This window comes from Heterodontus francisci, chromosome 33, assembly GCF_036365525.1.
Source record: "Heterodontus francisci isolate sHetFra1 chromosome 33, sHetFra1.hap1, whole genome shotgun sequence".
Taxonomy (NCBI): Eukaryota; Metazoa; Chordata; class Chondrichthyes; order Heterodontiformes; family Heterodontidae; genus Heterodontus; species Heterodontus francisci.
In genome coordinates, this window is record NC_090403.1 from 55,702,421 (window position 1) to 55,720,433 (window position 18,013).

Below are 18,013 nucleotides of genomic sequence, written 5' to 3' on the forward strand. Positions count from 1 at the left end.
ATACTGGTAACCAGAGAACCTACCCCGCAAAGAGGAATCGGAAACGTGTCCACTTGGAAATCCACACACAGAATCAGTCGAAGTTGAGGTTGTCGTATCTAAATAGAAAATTACACAACATCCTACTGGACTGCACAAACTACATCTGATCTTCTTATGTATCTACAATCAGCCTCATCAATCAGACTCTGAAATTCTGATTCGGTGTAAATGGGACTGGGGACAGGGATGAGACCCAGTAACATCGAGATTCTGCACCACTGATGCCCTTCGGAGAAATTCTAACTGAGGAGGGATGGTGTGGGAATGAAGGTTTGAATCTTCTGCCTGTCCCTAGGTTAATGGGGTGTATCTGGAGTGGGGGATGGGGAGGGAGTATACTGACCATACACTCTGGGAAACTTTACAGAAACTCGCCCGCTGAATGCTGCTGTTAGTGGCAGTCCAGGAGAGACTGCAAAACACCTCCAGGTGATTGGTCTTCGGGAGGGGATCACTGAGGATTAATTAATTGTAAAAATGCTCCACTACCTCCACTGGGAGCTGCAGGTTTAAAATTCAACTTTTGTTGGGCCTCCTGTCCATTGGCGTGATGTTTGTCCGACTTTGTGGCTGGCGGGTGGGAGACCCTGCTGTCACAGACCCTGATCCCTGTAGTTTGGTATACGGTCTGGACATCCGCACTTTGCAGCCTTCCTCACCCCACTTTCACTGGCAGAGGGCACTGATCAGAATTTCAGGACCAGACCTTAGAATTTCTAGGTAACTAAGTGTGAATATTATTCTAAGTTGCTAATACACTGGGATCCTGGGCAGTGCTGGCTCAAACCTTCCTTATACCGAATGCCTCTGCTTTATCCAGCCCTTGAGTCATGAATGTAGATTGAATGCAGCCATGCTGTTTACAATGTAGAATGAACAGCAATGCAGTCGTCGTGCGACATGCAGCAAGGACACAGTCATCACGTAACTTAGAGCTTGAATGACTGGATCACTCACAATGGGAAAGGAGAGTAATCCTTCCGCAGCAAGGACTTCAGCTTCGTAAACAGAACAACACAAACTCTCTTTTTGAAATCTTACCTCATATATTTGTATGTTTGTGTTTGCTTGTTTTGTGTGTGTGTGTCTGAACTTTCCTAACATAAAAAAGGACCATCTCCCATAAATGTTCTCCCCAAAACATAGAAACTACTAACTCTCTTCATCACCAGTTTTGCCACAGCTGCCAGTTAAAGCACTGTCGCCCAGTTATAACACAATGTAGCAAGGTGGAACTTCAGGTTGCAGTGGGTTAGCTACTGGCTTCCACTTATAGGAATTAGGTACCAATCCAGCCCACCCCAATCTGAGGTGATATCTGGGCAGTCCACAGTCCTGGAGATCAGACAGTTTCTGTCCTGAAAGTGTCCCACAACTTCAGGGACTGTCAATCCGGCAAGTGCCCAGGAGTTTCCAGTCTCATACCAGTTTATAGAGGCCGTGAGCCCATAGCATGTAACTGGACCACAAATGACACCAATAATGGAAGAGGCACAGCCCATGTGAATCATGTTTCAGGAAGTAGTCAAAATGGAGATGATGGCAGCGAGGTAAATGAGAAGGTGCAGGCTAAGATTTGATTTGGTACATATTGTTCATGACATAGTGTGCTGGCTACATCCGAAACCTACCATCATTTTCAGAAATATCTTCAGCTTTTTCAGGCTTGCTGGCCTCATCAGCTACTGTAGGGCCTATTGTGGTTTAAAATGAGAGATTTAAAAATTCTACTCAATACTGCGACTTTTACTTCATCTAATCAGCCTCATCATCAAGAATCAGGGTTCTGAGGTAGGACATTGAAATGAAAATCTGACAGTTCCTTCATTTATGGTGTTCGTTTCTGAGAATCCTTTGATCAGATGCTGAGTGTGCTTGCAATTCCCTTGTGTGAATTTCTGTTCCTTAATCAACCGCTAAGTGCTTGAGCCCTGAGTGAGTGGATGTGCTCTATTTGCAGTTACAGTTTTCAAGAGGTAGCTCTGCTTTTCTCACCCTACTTCATCTCACCTTTTCAACATATCCTTATATTCCTTTCCCCCTCATATAGCTTGTATCTGCTTAAATGCATCTATACTATTTACTTTGACTAGTCCATGTAGCGATTTCCACATTCTCACACTCTCTGAGTAAAGAACATATGAACAGGAGAAGGCCATTTAGCCCCTCGAGTCTGTTCCATCATTCAGAGATCATGGTTCATCTGCAACCTAACTCCATATATCCGCCTTTGCACATTTTCCTTAGTACCTTTGGATAACAAAATTCTATCAATCTTAGATTTAAAATTAGCAATTAATCCAGCATCAATTGCCATTTGCACAAGAGAGTTCCAAACTTCTACCACCCTTTGTGTGTAGACGTGTTTCCAAATTTCACTCCTGAAAGGTCTGGCTCTAATTTTTAGAAGATGCCTCCTAATCCTAGACTCCCCAAACCAGCAGAAACATTAGATTTACTAGTGACTATCTGGAATTTATGGTCCCTAGATATGGATTTCCTCACGAGTGGAAACATCTTCTTTACAGTTTATTCCTCTAGAATGGAACACCAGTGCTTTGTTTGCAGTTGTTAGGCCTTTATTAACCTGCATCGTTACTTTTAATCTTTTCTGAGTCTGTTCGCCTAGATCCCTTTATGCCGCTACCCTATTTGGACTCTTTATTTTCCAAGGAACAAGTAGCCACATTATTCATCCTATCAAAATGTACCACCTCACACTTAGCTATATTAAAATTCATTTGGCATTTACACAAATATCTGCAAGTTTGTTAAAGTTGTTTAATATTTTGTCAGTCTTCCTCAGTACACCTTCCAATTTGGTGTCATCTGAAAATTTTGATAAACTTACAATTGCCGGGTCCAAATCATTTAATCCACTCTATATTTCTCAAGTTTATTAATTATCTCCCTCCTATCTATCTTAAATGTTTTGATAGCCTTTTTGAACCCTTCTTCTAAAGTCGTGTCTATTATTCAATATTCCTGCCATTTCAGTGTTATTACCTATGAGTTTAACTTGTTTATCCCTTAATGGCCCTATCGCTATCTTAATTTTACTTTTGTTATTTATGTGTCTAAGGAATATTTTATTAGTTAGTTTTATATTTTTTAAGAATTTAATTTCATAATTCCTTTTTGCCTTCCTAATTATTTTTGACATCTTTCTTAACTTCTTCAAATTCCCTTTTGTCATCCTCTCCTTTATTGTCCGCATACGTAATGTATGCCTCTTTCTTTATTTTCAATTTTACCCTTATCACTTTATCCATCCATGATGTCTCATTATTGTCTAGTTTATTCTCATTCATTTTGCACAGCTGTTCTATCCCTTTGCAAGTACTTATTCACTTCATTTTCCCTACTTCCATCCTCATCCCCTCATTATTATCTTTTTTTCCATTCTATTACTTTGCTCTACCTTATTCATGTCTCTCTCAATAATTATCTTTAATCTTATTATGTTGTGACTGCTATTGCCATGATGTTCCCCAATGCTTACTTCAATAACAAAAGGACTGGTGATGTCATTTAATCTCCTGTCTTCCACTCGATCACAGACCTTCCTTTTGTTCTTTTTTCCACCTTTCTCCTTTCACTTGCTTAAAACTTATTGCATTTCTAATTTTCCCAATTCTGATGAAAGGTCATCGATCTGAAACATTAACTCTTTCTCTCTCCACAGATACTACCTGACTTGCTGAGTATTTCCAGCATTTTCTGTTTTTATTCCAGATTTCCAGCATTCGCAGTATTTTGCTATTGTGTCAGAAAGTAATGAGCCCAGCACACATAGAGTTCCCTGGGCCTCAAACCCTTTTGCACCCATTGCCCTATTGGAGACACTCTTGGTGCCTCAGGTGCAGTGCAGACCTCATGGCTCCCTGCCTGAATTTCCAGCAATGAATGAATAAGAAGGACTGAAAACTTGTGGGTGAGCTCAATAACAAGAAACACAGAAGTATTTCAAACCACAACATGGATAGAAATCAAAATGAGTAAGAGCAGACAAGAATCTGACACAGTAATTGTGTTTCAACAGTCATTACCGTTCGTGCTGGCTGGACTCTGAACCTACCCTGCTCAGCTCCCTCACCATCTGGAAGTTTAGTACTGGATGATTGAGGACCTTTTTGATCAGTAGATACTTGGGAGCCTATTGTATAAATACAGCAGGTTACACAAAATCTATTCAACAATTCGAGCTATACTTGAGTCTTCCCACTAATTTTCTCACTTCCTCTCCTTTCCAGGGTGCTGGTCACTTTCTGACTGTCCTCCCTTCAACTTTTATCCTTACGCCCACAAGTAGCAAGTATATTGTACCTTTTGGATAGGTAGAATATATTTACCCTAACGAATCTGTTTAACATTTGAAACAGCTCAATCAAATCACCCCTTAATCTTCTAAATTCAAGGGAGCACAACCAAGTTTATACAACCTGTCCTAATAATTTAACCCTCTAAAGTTCAGATTAGGAACATAGGAACAGGAGTAGGCCATTCAGCCATCGAGCCTGTCCTGCCATTCAATATGATCATGGCTGATCATCCACTTCAATGCCTTTTTCCCAAACTATCCCCATATCCCTTTATGTCATTTGCATTTAGAAATCTGTCAATCTCTGCTTTAAACATACTCAATGACTGAGCTTCCACAGCCCTCTGGGGAAGAAAATTCCAAAGATTCACAACCCTCTGAGTAAAGGAATTTCTCCTCATCTCTGTCCTAAGTGGCTTCCCCCTTATTTTGATTCTGGCGAATCAGCATTGGACTTGAGCATGGCCAATATATCCTTCTTGCCCAAAACTGAATGCAGTATTCCAGATGGGGTGTGACAAAGGCTCTAAACAACTTAAAGCACAAACTCCTTCCCTATGTGGTCCAGCAGCTTGAAATAAATGACAATGCTTCACTAGGTTTTTTCATTGCTTACTTCCCGGAAGTGTTTGATGGGACAGCGTAGAGGGAGCTTTACTCTGTATCTAACCCTGTGCTGTACCTGTTCTGGGAGTGTTTGATGGGACAGCGTAGAGGGAGCTTTACTCTGTATCTAACCCTGTGCTGTACCTGTTCTGGGAGTGTTTGATGGGACAATGTAGAGGGAGCTTTACTCTGTATCTAACCCTGTGCTGTACCTGTCTGGGAGTGTTTGATGGGGACAGTGTGGCGGGAGCTTTACTCTGTATCTAACCCTGTGCTGTACCTGTCTGGGAGTGTTTGATGGGGACAGTGTGGAGGGAGCTTTACTTTGTATCTAACCCTGTGCTGTACCTGTCTGGGAGTGTTTGATGGGATAGTGTAGAGGGAGCTTTACTCTGTATCTAACCCTGTGCTGTACCTGTCTGGGAGTGTTTGATGGGGGACAGTGTGGAGGGAGCTTTACTCTGTATCTAACCCTGTGCTGTACCTGTCCTGGGAGTGTTTGATGGGGAACAGTGTAGAGGAAGCTTTACGCTGTATCTAACCCTGTGCTGTACCTGTCTGGGAGTGTTTGATGGGGACAGTGTGGAGGGAGCTTTACTCTGTATCTAACCCTGTGCTGTACCTGTCTGGGAGTGTTTGATGGGGGACAGTGTGGAGGGAGCTTTACTCTGTATCTAACCCTGTGCTGTACCTGTCCTGGGAGTGTTTGTTGGGGACAGTGTAGAGGGAGCTTTACTCTGTATCTAACTCCATGCTGTACCTGTCCTGGGAGTGTTTGTTGGGGACAGTGTAGAGGAAGCTTTACGCTGTATCTAACCCTGTGCTGTACCTGTCTGGGAGTGTTTGATGGGAACAGTGTAGAGGGAGCTTTACTCTGTATCTAACCCATGTTGTACCTGTCTGGGAGTGTTTGATGGGAACAGTGTAGAGGGAGCTTTACTCTGTATCTAACCCATGTTGTACCTGTCCTGGTGGAACATCTGTCATTTCCCCACTGACATCCCTGACCTTTATGAACACAATCACAATTCTAACAAAGGAATCTATTTTCATATCCTTTTGAATATTTCCCAGAGTTTCAGGAGGGTTTGTGATGTAATGTGATAAATAACAGAAAGTAACCCAAGATGAGCTCTATCATGAAAATTTGGGGAAGGATTTCAAATCAGATCTCGGGTAGGGAACCAGAAAGGACAGATGATGATGTGATTCAGTATAATCATGCATTACATTGAATAATGCCAGTTCACCTCACTTGCATAATTCACTGGCACTGCCCGTATGCCCCTGATGCACAAGCAGTCATTAAAGGGCCATCAGCTAACTGTTGTGCACTAGGCACTTTGCCCATATGGGTGGTAGGGACCAGGCATAGGGAGGGGGGGCAAAGGCAGCCACATCTTCAAAAACATATGGGCTACCCATTCCAAAACAGTGCTGAGCAGCTGTTTCACATGCCCAGACATTTCACCCACAGTGTGGGACAAATGCCTCATTGAAACACAACTCAGGAGCTAATGAGCCCAGCACACACTCTGCACCCTAACCCCTCCCCATCCCTTTTGCACCCATTGCCCTATTTGGGACACATTGGTGTCTCGAGCACAGTGTAGACCTCACGGGTTGAATGTTTAGGTCCCAGTGAGAGTGAGCACAAAGGCAGTTGGGTGCGTAATTTCGCAGTTTCCCGGCACCATCCTGCTCTGGGTAATTGTCCTGGAGGCGGGAGAGGGGGGTCTACCTGCTTGAAAGTGGCTTGTAGCAAAATTAAATCTGTTTAAAGGCCTATTAAGGCTTATTGTCAAAGGATGACTGGAATGTTCCAGTCGGCCTCCAAGCCCTTGGAGACATCGGGGAACAGTGTCGCTGCCTGGAAGTGTCCTCCCGGCAACAGACCAGGGGGTTAGTGCTCCAGGTAGGCTTTGAGGCCCTCCCTGCCTGGTTTCAGCTGCAACAGTAGATGCCCTGTGGAGGGGATCCCCTTGACCCCCACCCCCACAATGGTGGCCTGGCTTCTAAGGGCATTTTTCATTTTACAATTAAAAATAGCTGGAGATAGGGTGCCTCCATCTTGAGGCAGCCCTTGCTCTCTCTCACTTATCTGAAAAGGCAGGCTGCCTTGTACTGGCCCTCCAGCTTCGAGAGTCCACCCACCATCCTTAATTGGAAGGTAAGCTCACCCTCTGGCCATTAATTGACCAATTCAGGGAAAATCATAGCCAGGTGACTGTTCTACACAGAGTGTGGGCTTCTGACTCCATTTGAACCTGACATTAGGGTCCTGAATGTACTGAATATATTCATGGCTGAGTTAGACAAATATTTGATCTACAAGGGAGTCAAGGCATATGGGGGGAGGGCAGAAAAGTGGAGTTAAGGCCACAAGCAGATCAGCCATTATCTTATTAAATGGTGGAGCAGGACTGCTCCTATTTCTTGTGTTTTGAGAAGCCTCTGGGGAAAGTCCTGCCCCTTGGCTCCCTGCCTAGATTTCCAGCAATGAGTGAATAAGAAGGAATGAAAACTTGTGGGTGAGCTTAAATACAAGGAACAACAGGAAGAATATTTCAAATCATAACTTGGATAGAAAACAAAATGAGTAAGAGCAGACGAGAATCTGACACAGTAATTGTGTTTCAACAGTCATTACCGTTCATGCTGGCTGGACTCAGAACCTACCCTGCTCAGCTCCCTCACCATCTGGAAGTTTAGTACTGGATGATTGAGGAACGTTTTGATCAGTAGATACTTGGGAGCCTATTGTATAAATACAGCAGGTTACACAAAACCTTTCAACCATATGACCGATACGTAAATCTTTCCTCTCGGTTTCTCTGTCCTCTCCTTAGGTATAGTTCCAGGGTGCTGGGCACCTTCCTATTGTCCTCCCTTCAACTTCCATCCTTCCCACAAGTAGCAAGTAGATTGTATTTGTTGGATAGGTAGAATGTATTTACCCTAACGAATCCGTTTTTTAAACAGCTCCATCAGATCACCCCTTAATCTTCTAAATTCAAGTGAATACAAGCCAGGTTTATGTAACCTGGCCCCATAATTTAACCCTTTATGCCTCAGTATCATTCTGGTGAATCAGCACAGGACCCCTCCATGGTCAGTATATCGTTCCTGAGGTGTGGTCCCCAAAACTGAATGCAGTTAACCCCAGATGCCGTCTGGCCAAGGAGCTGTACAACTTCCTGTACATCACTTCCTCCCCTTTATAATCCAACACTCTTGAGATAAAGGCCAATGTTTCATTACCTTCTTAATTTCTGGACCTTACCTGGAATCATTTGATGGGAACAGTGTAGAGGGAACTTTACTCTGTATCTAACCCATGTTGTACCTGTCCTGGTGGAACATCTGTCATTTCCCCACTGACATCCCTGACCTTTATGAACACAATCACAATTCTAACAAAGGAATCTATTTTCATATCCTTTTGAATATTTCCCAGAGGTTCAGGAGGGTTTGTGATGTAATGTGATAAATAACAGAAAGTAACCCAAGGTGAGCTCTATCATGAAAAATTGGGGAAGGATTTCAAATCAGATCTCGGGTAGGGAACCAGAAAGGACAGATGATGATGTGATTCAGTATAATCATGCATTACATTGAATAATGCCAGTTCACCTCACTTGCATAATTCACTGGCACTGCCCGTATGCCCCTGATGCACAAGCAGTCATTAAAGGGCCATCAGCTAACTGTACTATGCCCATATGGGTGGTAGGGACCAGGCATAGGGAGGGGGGGCAAAGGCAGCCACATCTTCAACAAAACATGGGCTACCCATTCCAAAAGAGTGCTGAGCAGCTGTATCACATGCCCAGACATTTCACCCGCAGTGTGGGACAAATGCCTCATTGAAACACAACTCAGGAGCTAATGAGCCCAGCACACACTCTGCAACCTGACCCCTAATCCCTTTTGCAACCATTGCCCTATTTGGGGCACCCTTGATACCTCAGGCATATTGTCAGCTTCTGGGCTTCCTGCCCAATTCTTCAGGGAGAAGGAGCCCAATGTACTTCATTATAACAGTCACCTGGCAACCATTATATTATGGTTCTCTGATGTAATGGGATGAAGACTGGCAATTGAACAGCACCTCATTGCATCTCTCAGAAACATCTCCAGCACTTTTGAAATGCAGTCAACGCTAATGCAAGCATAGCTTTCCCATCCTCGATTTGCACAGAGCAAGATCCCACACAGCAATGAGTAAATGAGAAGTAAGAAAGCTTGTGAGTAGCTCGATAACAAAGAACAACAGGAAGATTATTTCATCAATAGCAACATCTTAGATAGAAAACAAAACGAGAAACAGCATATGTGAATCTGACACAATAATTGTATTCTGGCAGTCAATGCAGTTCATGCTGTCTGTACTCCGAACCTACCCTGCTCAGCCCCTCTCTATCTGGATGACTGGCACTGGATGATTGAGGAATATTTTGATCAGTAGGTACCCGGGATTCTATTGTATAAATACAGCAAGTTACTCAAAATCCATTCAACTATATAAGAACATAAGAAATAGGAGCAGGAGTAGTCCATTCAGCCCCTCGAGCCTGCCCCGCCATTCACTAAGATCATGGCCGATCTGTCCCAGGCCTCAACTCCTCTTTCGGGCCTGCTCCGCATAACCTTCAACTCACCGAGATTTCAAAAATCTATCTACCTCCTCCTTAATTACATTTAGTGACCTAGCCTCCACAACTCTCTTGAGGTAGAGAATGCCAGAGATTCACCACCCTCTGAGAGAAGAAATTCCTTCGCATCTCAGTTTTAAATGTGTGACCCCCTTATTCTGTAACTATATCCCCTAGTTTGAGATTCCCCCACCAATGGAAACATATTCTCAGCATCTCCCCTGTCAATCCCCCTTAGAATCTTATATGTTTCTATAAGATCACTTCTCATTCTTCTAAACACCAATGAATAAAGGCCTAACCTGTTTATCCGTTCTTGATAAGACAACCCCTTCATCTCAGGAATCAGCCTAGTCAACCTTTTCTGAACTGCCTCCAATGCTAGTATATCCTTCCATAAATATGGGGACCAAAACTGTACGCAGTACTCCAGGTGGGGCCTCACCAACTCCCTATTGTAACAAGACAGTTGTAACAAGACTTCCCTATTTTTAAACTGTAGCCCCCTAGCAATAAAGGGCAAAATTCCATTTGCCTTCCTAATTACTTGCTGCACCTGCATGCTAACTTTTTGTGTTTCATGTACAAGATCCCTTTGTACTGCAGTATTTTGTAGTCTTTCTCCATCTAAATAATAATCTGCCTTTTTATTTTTCCTATCAAAATGGATTACCTCACACTTTCCCACCTTGAACTCCATCTGCCAAGTTTTTGCCCACTCACTTAACCTATATATATCCCTTAGCAGATTCTTTGTGTCCTCATCACACCCTGCCTACCCACCTATTTTTGTATCGTCAGCAAATTCGGATAAACTACACTCTGTCCCTTCCTCTAAGTCATTAATATAGATAATAAATAGTTGAGGCCCTAGGACTGATCCTTGTGGCACCCCACTAGTTACAGCTTTCCAACCTGAAAAAGACCCATTGATCCGACTCGCTGCCTTCTGTGTGTTAGCCAATCCTCAATCCATGCCAACACATTACCCCAATACCCTGAGCTCTTATTTTGTGTAATAACCTTTTATGTGGCACCTTATCGAACACCTTCTGAAAATCCAAATACACTACATCTACCGGTTTCCCTTTATCCACTCTGCTTGTTATATCCTTAAAGAACTCTTATCAATATGTCAAACATGATTTCCTTGCATAAAACCATGTTGACTCTGTTTGATTGCATTATGTTTTTCTAACATAGGGCAGCACAGTGGCGCAGTGGTTAGCACCGCAGCCTCACAGCTCCAGCGACCCGGGTTCAATTCTGGGTACTGTCTGTGTGAAGTTTGCAAGTTCTCCCTGTGTCTGCGTGGGTTTCCTCCGGGTGCTCCGGTTTCCTCCCACAGCCAAAGACTTGCTGGTTGATAGGTAAATTGGCCATTATAAATTGCCACTAGTATAGGTAGGTGGTAGGGAAATATAGGGACAGGTGGGATGTGGTAGGGATATGGAATTAGTGTAGGATTAGTGTAAATGGGTGATTGATGGTCGGCACAGACTCGGTGGGCCGAAGGGCCTGTTTCAGTGCTGTATCTCTAAACTAAACTAAACTAAATGTCCTGCTATTTCTTCTTTAATAATGGACTCTAGCATTTTCCCAGTGACAGGATGTTAAGCTAACTGGTCTATAGTTTCCTGCTTTCTGTCTTCCTCCTTTCTTGAATAGAGGCTTCACATTAGCGGTTTTCTAATCCGCTGGTACCCTACCAGAATCCAATGAGTTTTGGTATATTACGACCAGTGCCTCCACTATCTCTGCAGCCACTTCTTTTAAAACTTTTGGCTGCAGGCAGTCAGGTCCTTGTGACTTGTCTGCCTTTAGTCCCATCAGTTTGTCAAGCACCTTTCCCTCCTGATAAAGATTGTTACAAGTTCCTCCCTCCCATTTACACCTTGCTCATCTATTATTGTTGGGATGTTTACAGTGTCCTCCACCGTGAAGACCGATGCAAAATATTGGTTTAAATTATCTGCCATTTCCCTGTTCCCTGTTATTAATTCCCCAGTCTCATCTCTAAGGGTCCCACACTTACTTTAGCTACTCTCTTCTTCTTTATATAGCTGTAGAAGCTCTTACTGTTTGTTTTTATATTTCTTGCCAATTTACTCTCATAATCAATTTTCTCCCTCTTTATTAGTTTTTTAGTCATCCACTGCTGGTTTCTAAAAAATTCCCAATCCCCTGGCCGATCACTCGTTCACCTCTATCCAGGTGTGTCTGTGAGGTTGTGTGTCCAGCTACTCCTCACTGTATAGCAGCAGCAGCAGGATCCTTTTCTCCCATTGGACCAGCCCAATAACTGCCCTGTGTGAAATTATGGCCTGCCAGATAGTCACCAGATATTACTGATTAATCTTCTGGACACTGCTGCGAGCAATCCAGGAGAATTCGCAGAGAGGGCGTTTTTAAAATTTTCCTTGAACACTTCTTTTTATTAAGTATAAAAGTATTAGAGATGGGGATTAAAGGCTGTTTGATTGACAAGGCAGTTTGAGATCCTTTGATGATTCCTCCAGGAGCATTGGTAGCCCCAGCAGGGAAAGGACATTAAATCAGAACTCAGGCACAGAATAAAATGAGGAAGAGTAGAACAGGGTGTGACATGGTATAACTGCGATCTAACAGTGACTACACGCACGGTCTAACTAGAGAACCTACCCCGTGGAGACAAATCAGAAACGTGACCACTTTCAGACGAATAAAGCCCACAGACAGAATCTAAGGAGCTGGAGCCTATTGTATCAAAATAAGAGATAACACAAACAACCAGTCAACTGTGCCAACTAAATTGCATCAATTTATCAATCATAAACAGTCTCATAAATGATGCTCTGCAGTTCTGAATGGAGTAAAGCTGTAAGTGGAACTGGGTCGGCCAGAGCACGGTTCCACTGAGACTCTGCTCTGTGGGTGCCCTTAAGAAAATTCTCAGAAGTGGGGGGAATATGAGGAAGCTCAATCTTCCAGCAGCCCAGTATGTCAATGGGGCCCATCTGGGTGGGCACCTGAAGAATTCCAAACATTACACACTGGACAGGCTTTAGGGAAACTTGCTCACTGAATGCTGCAGCTAGTGGTACTGAGGAGAGGCTCCAAAACTCTGCCAGCTTCTGATGACTGATCCTGGGGGAGATCCCCAGGGATCAATTATTTCTAAAAATGTGGCACTAGGAGCTGTAAGTTGTTGGACCCTTGTTGGCCTTCTGTCCATTGAGGCAGTGTAACACTGCTCCGACTTTGTGGATGGTGGATCAGGAAGACTCTGCTGGCCCAGCCCCTTGAGTAAATGAGTCTGAAGCTGTAACTGGGAGAGGGTCTTGGCCTCCTCACTTACAGCCCCCCTTCACCCACCTCCACTGGCAGAGCTCACTGATCAGAATTTCAGGGCCAGACACCAGTGGTTCCCGGTAACTAAATATGCATAACATTCAAAAGCTGATATCTCAGATGGGAACCTGGCTCAAACCTCACTTACACTGAGCACCTGTGCTTTAACCAGCACTCAGGTCTTGAGTGCAGATTGAATGGAGCCATCCTGTTTACAACATAATACTGTCCAGCAATGCAGCCATTGTGTACCATGGAGAAGCAATGTAGCTGTCGACTAACCTTTGGGCACAGGTTTAATGCCCACTCTGACAAACTGCTGATCTATTGGCTGCCCAGTGAGCCCAGGTGACTATTCGCAGTGGGTGAGACTTTTCCCCCCAGTCAGTATGAGGATGTCTTGGTGGCCAGTACACAGCAGGTTATCTACTGGTCCTCTCAGTTTGTGAGACTGGGACACTTGGAATGGTAAAAGCAGAGAAAGACCTTCAACAACCTTCACGGAAATTCTGGTACCAAAACAGAACAAAAGCTCTCACCCTTGAAACCTTATCCAACATAATAGTAGAAACTGTATTTGGTTGTTATGGGTTATGACAGGGTTTGATCGTGAAGGAAATGCATGTGTATGCTCCTCCCTTACACCAGCTGCTACCATTCCACTGAATATTCCAAATACAAAGGACCTTCACCCTCCACCCAGTTTTGCCACAGCCACCAGTTAAAGCATGTCGTCCAGTTATAACACAGAATAGAAAGGTGAGACTTCAGGGCGTAGTAGGTTAGCTGCCAGCTTCCACTTATAGAAGCTAGGTATAAATCCAGCCCAGATCAATCAATGACAAGTCTGTTATCACTGAGATGTGTGTTCAAGGACAGTTGGAGTCCTGGAACAGCCCTGGGTGTGTTTATTGGGACAGCTTTACCCTGTATCTAACCCTGCCCTGGGAGTGTTTGATGGGGACACTATAGAGGGAGCTTTACTCTGTATTTAACCCTTTTATTTTTAGAAATTTCACAGTGAGCAGTAAGGGGAGTTCTTTTGATAATGGGGACATAGGCATATTATAGGGACAGTGTAGAGGGAGCTTTACTTTGTATCTGACCCTGTTTTTTCTTTTTTTGTGTAGAGGGAGCTTTACTCTGTATCTAACCCCCGTGCTGTACCTGTCCTGGGAGTCTTTGATGGGGACAGTGTAGAGGGAGCTTTACTCTGTAACTAACCCTGTGCTGTACCTGTCCTGGGAGTGTATGACCATGTAATGGAAAGTCTGCTATTCCCCCACTGGCATCCCTGACCTTTATGAACACAATCAGAATTCTAACAAAGGAATCTATTTCCAATTCCTTTCGGATATTTCCCAGCAGGTATTGAGGCTTTGTGGTTTAATGGAGAGCCCAGTAATTGGGAGGAATTGGGAAAGGATTTCAAATCAGAACTCAAGAGGCAGGGATCTAGAAAGGGCAATGATTATGTGATTTAGTATAACCATGCCATGATACAGTGATGATGTCACACAGTTCTGGCTACATAAAAACCTACCCTCGGAGCAGGACTCCTCAGCCTCTAAAGCCTCACCAACCTGTTCAGAGCCTAGTGCAGGAAAACAGCACGTTAAACAAATTCTGCTCAGTCGCGTGAGCTGCACCTCAACAGTTTATGAAAATTCTAAATTCTAAATTAGTCAGTGACTCTATCTAGATGCAAATAACATTCTGACTGATGCTTTTGTTTGAGATGCTGGTAGCTTCTAATCCATTGATGAGAATCTTTGCTGGGCAGACTCATAATCTGTGATTTAATCAGGAGTCCCGGGGGTGAAATTGTCTGAAACTGCATTTTCTTTCCCATTTTGGCTGATTTGCTATTGGTCTGGTCTGCATTCATGGCCAGGATCGCAGTACCTTAACTGGAAGTCAGTCTATGAGTGCAGATTGAGTGTGGTCATCCCACTTACTTTGCTGGGTCTTGGGCAGCTCCTGGCTTGGTTCAATCCAGTGCACACAGTGTATCAAAGCATGGCAACAGGACAGTATAACGTCGGGGCTGTTGCAGTAAAATAATAGTCCGGCAAGATCAGTTCTGACTGAAATCCCATGACCCCCATACTGGAAAAGACACTTGTGTGAATGACAATTGGGAGAGTGATTGCACGTGGGTGGGAGGCTGTCCTGTAGTTCAACAGGCCAAGTTGGTTGAGTAGTGCCAACACGGACCAGAATGAGTCTCTGGCTTTGGGAAGGGCAGGAAGAAGGAGTAAGGACGGAGTAAAGAAATGGAATGAATTGCTGTGGCTGCAGTGTGCAGTGAGTCATAGGAAATAGGAGCAGGAGTAGGCCATTCAGCCCCTCGAGCTTGCTCCGCCATTCAACTAGATCATGGCTGATCTTGTATCTCAATACCATTTTCCCGCACTATCCCCATATCCCTTGATATCTTTAATATCTAGAAATCTATTGATCTCTGTCTTGAACATACTCAATGACTGAGCTTCCACAGCCCTCTGAGATAGAGAATTCCAAAGATTCACCACCCTCTGTGTAAAGAAATTCCTCCTCATCTCGGTCCTAAATGGCTTACCTCTTATTCTGAGACTGTGTGTCCTGGTTCTAGAGCCCCCCCAGCCAGGGGAAACATCCTTCCTGCATCCACCCTTTTGAGCTCCGTAAGAATTTTGTATGCTTCAGTGAATTCACCTCTCATTCTTCTAAACTATAGAGAATACAGGCCCAGTCTCCTCAGTCTCTCCTCACATTACAATCCCACCATCCCAGGGATTAGTCTGGTGAACCTTCGCTACACTCCCTCTATGGTAAGTATATCCTTCCTTAGATAAGGAGACCAAACCTGTACACAATACTCCAGGTGTGGTCTCACCAAGGCTCTATACAATTGCAGCAAGAATTCTTTACTCCTGCACTCAAATCCTCTTGCAATAAAGGCCAACATGCCATTTGCCTTCCTAATTGCTTGCTGCATCTGCATGTTAGCTTATGTTCAGAAGTCACTGAAAGCTAACATGCAGGTGCAGCAAGCAATTAGGAAAGCAAATGGTAATTTGGCCCTTATTACAAGAGGATTTGAGTACATGAGTAAAGAAGTCTTGCTGCAATTGTACAGAGCAGGGTTGTCCAACATAAGGCCCGCGGGCCAGCATCTGGCCGGCCAAAGTTTCCTTCTGGCCCACGGATCTATTTCAGAGATGAGAAATTTCCATTGTCTTTTTCTTCCAGACCGGCTTTTTAAAAAAAGTCACGCTGTCAGTTTCACAGCTCACAGCTGCTTGGAGCAGGGACAGCGCTTTCCCAACTTCGGGCAGATTCAGAGTTTTCCGGCAGACTTTTAAAAAAAAGTCCGAACCTGCCAAAAATCCCAAATCTGTCCAAAGTTGGGAAAGCGCTGTTCCCACACCAAGCAGCTATCAGCTGTGAAACTGACAGTGTTAATTTTTTTCAACAAACTGACCAACCACAAAGCTGCTGTACAGAGCGCTCCCGCTCCCTGCAACTGTAGAGGAGAGGGAGAGAGGGAGAAGGGAACAGAGAGAGAGAAAGAGAGAGGAGGCAGAGAGAGAGAGGGGCAGGGAGAGAGGGGACAGAGAGAGAGGGCTGAGAGAGAGGGGCAGAGAGAGAGGGGCAGAGAGAGAGGGGAGACACAAAGAGGGAGGACACACAGAGAGGGTGTTGCGGGGGGCGTACAGACAGAGAGAGGGGGGACAGAGAGAGAGAGAAAGAGTGGGGGCAGAGAGAGACAAAGAGGGGGAACAGAGGGAGAAAAGGCAGATCACAGAGCGGGGGACACAGAGAGGGGGGGGGAACAAGTAGATTCTGGTTTTCTCTCTCCCTCCTTTCTTAAATAGTGGGGTTACATTTGCAATAGAGTCACATTTCATTTGAACATATCAACCATGTTTGAACCTAATTGTCAAATAACTTTTTGAAAAATAAAATTTCTGAAGTAGTTTTCTTTGGTCTGATAAGCTCATATCCAAACACCCCCTTTTACCAATCCCTCCAACTACAGTTATATAAACAAGTTCTTCCCAACCCCCACACCCCCCATGTTCCCGTGATATTGTGTGTCCATTTCTACTTCTGCCAAGCCATTAAATTAAAGTTAGTTGAGCTAAGATTAGATATTGTGACACACAGACTAAAGTAATTATGAAGCGAGAAAACAATCCCCAAATGTTCCCTGTGTCAGAAATCAAGGTTTTGATATACAATGGAGAAAATTACAGGAAAGAGATGAAAGGGAAATGTTTCAAATTAGAAAGGGCAGGTGAGGATAGAATACAGTTTAACCCTGGGCTGGAGGGGTTTGCACAATGTCCTGGCTGGAGAGGAACCGCACAATGTCCTGGCTGGAGGGGTCTGCACAATGTCCTGGCTGGAGGGGAGCCGCACAATGTCCTGGCTGGAGGGGAACTGCACAATGTCCTGGCTGGAAGGGTCTGCACAATGTCCTGGCTGGAGGGGTCTGCACAATGTCCTGGCTGGAGAGGAACTGCACAATGTCCTGGCTGGAAGGGTCTGCACAATGTCCTGGCTGGAAGGGTCTGCACAATGTCCTGGCTGGAGGGGTCTGCACAATGTCCTGGCTGGAGTCGAACCGCACAATGTCCTGGCTGGAGGGGAACCGCACAATGTCCTGGCTGGAGGGGTCTGCACAATGTCCTGGCTGGAGGGGTCTGCACAATGTCCTGGCTGGAGGGGAACCGCACAATGTCCTGGCTGGAAGAGTCTGCACAATGTCCTGGCTGGAGGGAACTGCACAATGTCCTGACTGGAAGGGTCTGCACAATGTCCTGACTGGAGGGAACTGCACAATGTCCTGACTGGAGGGAACTGCACAATGTCCTGACTGCAGGGAACTGCACAATGTCGTGACTGGAAGGGTCTGCACAATGTCCTGACTGGAAGGGTCTGCACAATGTCCTGGCTGGAGGGAACTGCACAATGTCCTGACTGGAAGGGTCTGCACAATGTCCTGACTGGAGGGAACTGCACAATGTCCTGACTGGAGGGAACTGCACAATGTCCTGACTGCAGGGAACTG

General features: G+C 44.6%; 1 protein-coding gene across 8 annotated transcripts in view; it reads right to left on the reverse strand.

Annotated features, from left to right (window-relative positions):
* odad4 (outer dynein arm docking complex subunit 4) overlaps positions 1-18,013 on the reverse strand; it is a 97,711-nt gene that overhangs the window by 38,647 nt on the left and 41,051 nt on the right. For 4 of the 8 annotated variants that reach the window (XM_068013645.1, XM_068013647.1, XM_068013643.1 and 1 more), the window contains exons 12-13: positions 1,674-1,736; positions 24-98 (exon numbers count right to left, since the gene is read on the reverse strand). The exons of 2 other annotated variants lie outside the window; for them this stretch is intronic. In XM_068013645.1, coding sequence (XP_067869746.1) covers positions 24-98; positions 1,674-1,736 — 138 coding nt within the window. Of the gene's footprint in view, positions 1-23; positions 99-1,673; positions 1,737-7,648; positions 7,727-12,285; positions 12,361-14,497; positions 14,549-18,013 lie in introns of all 8 variants that reach the window. 2 more of the 8 variants (XM_068013651.1, XM_068013644.1) reach the window with 2 other exon arrangements.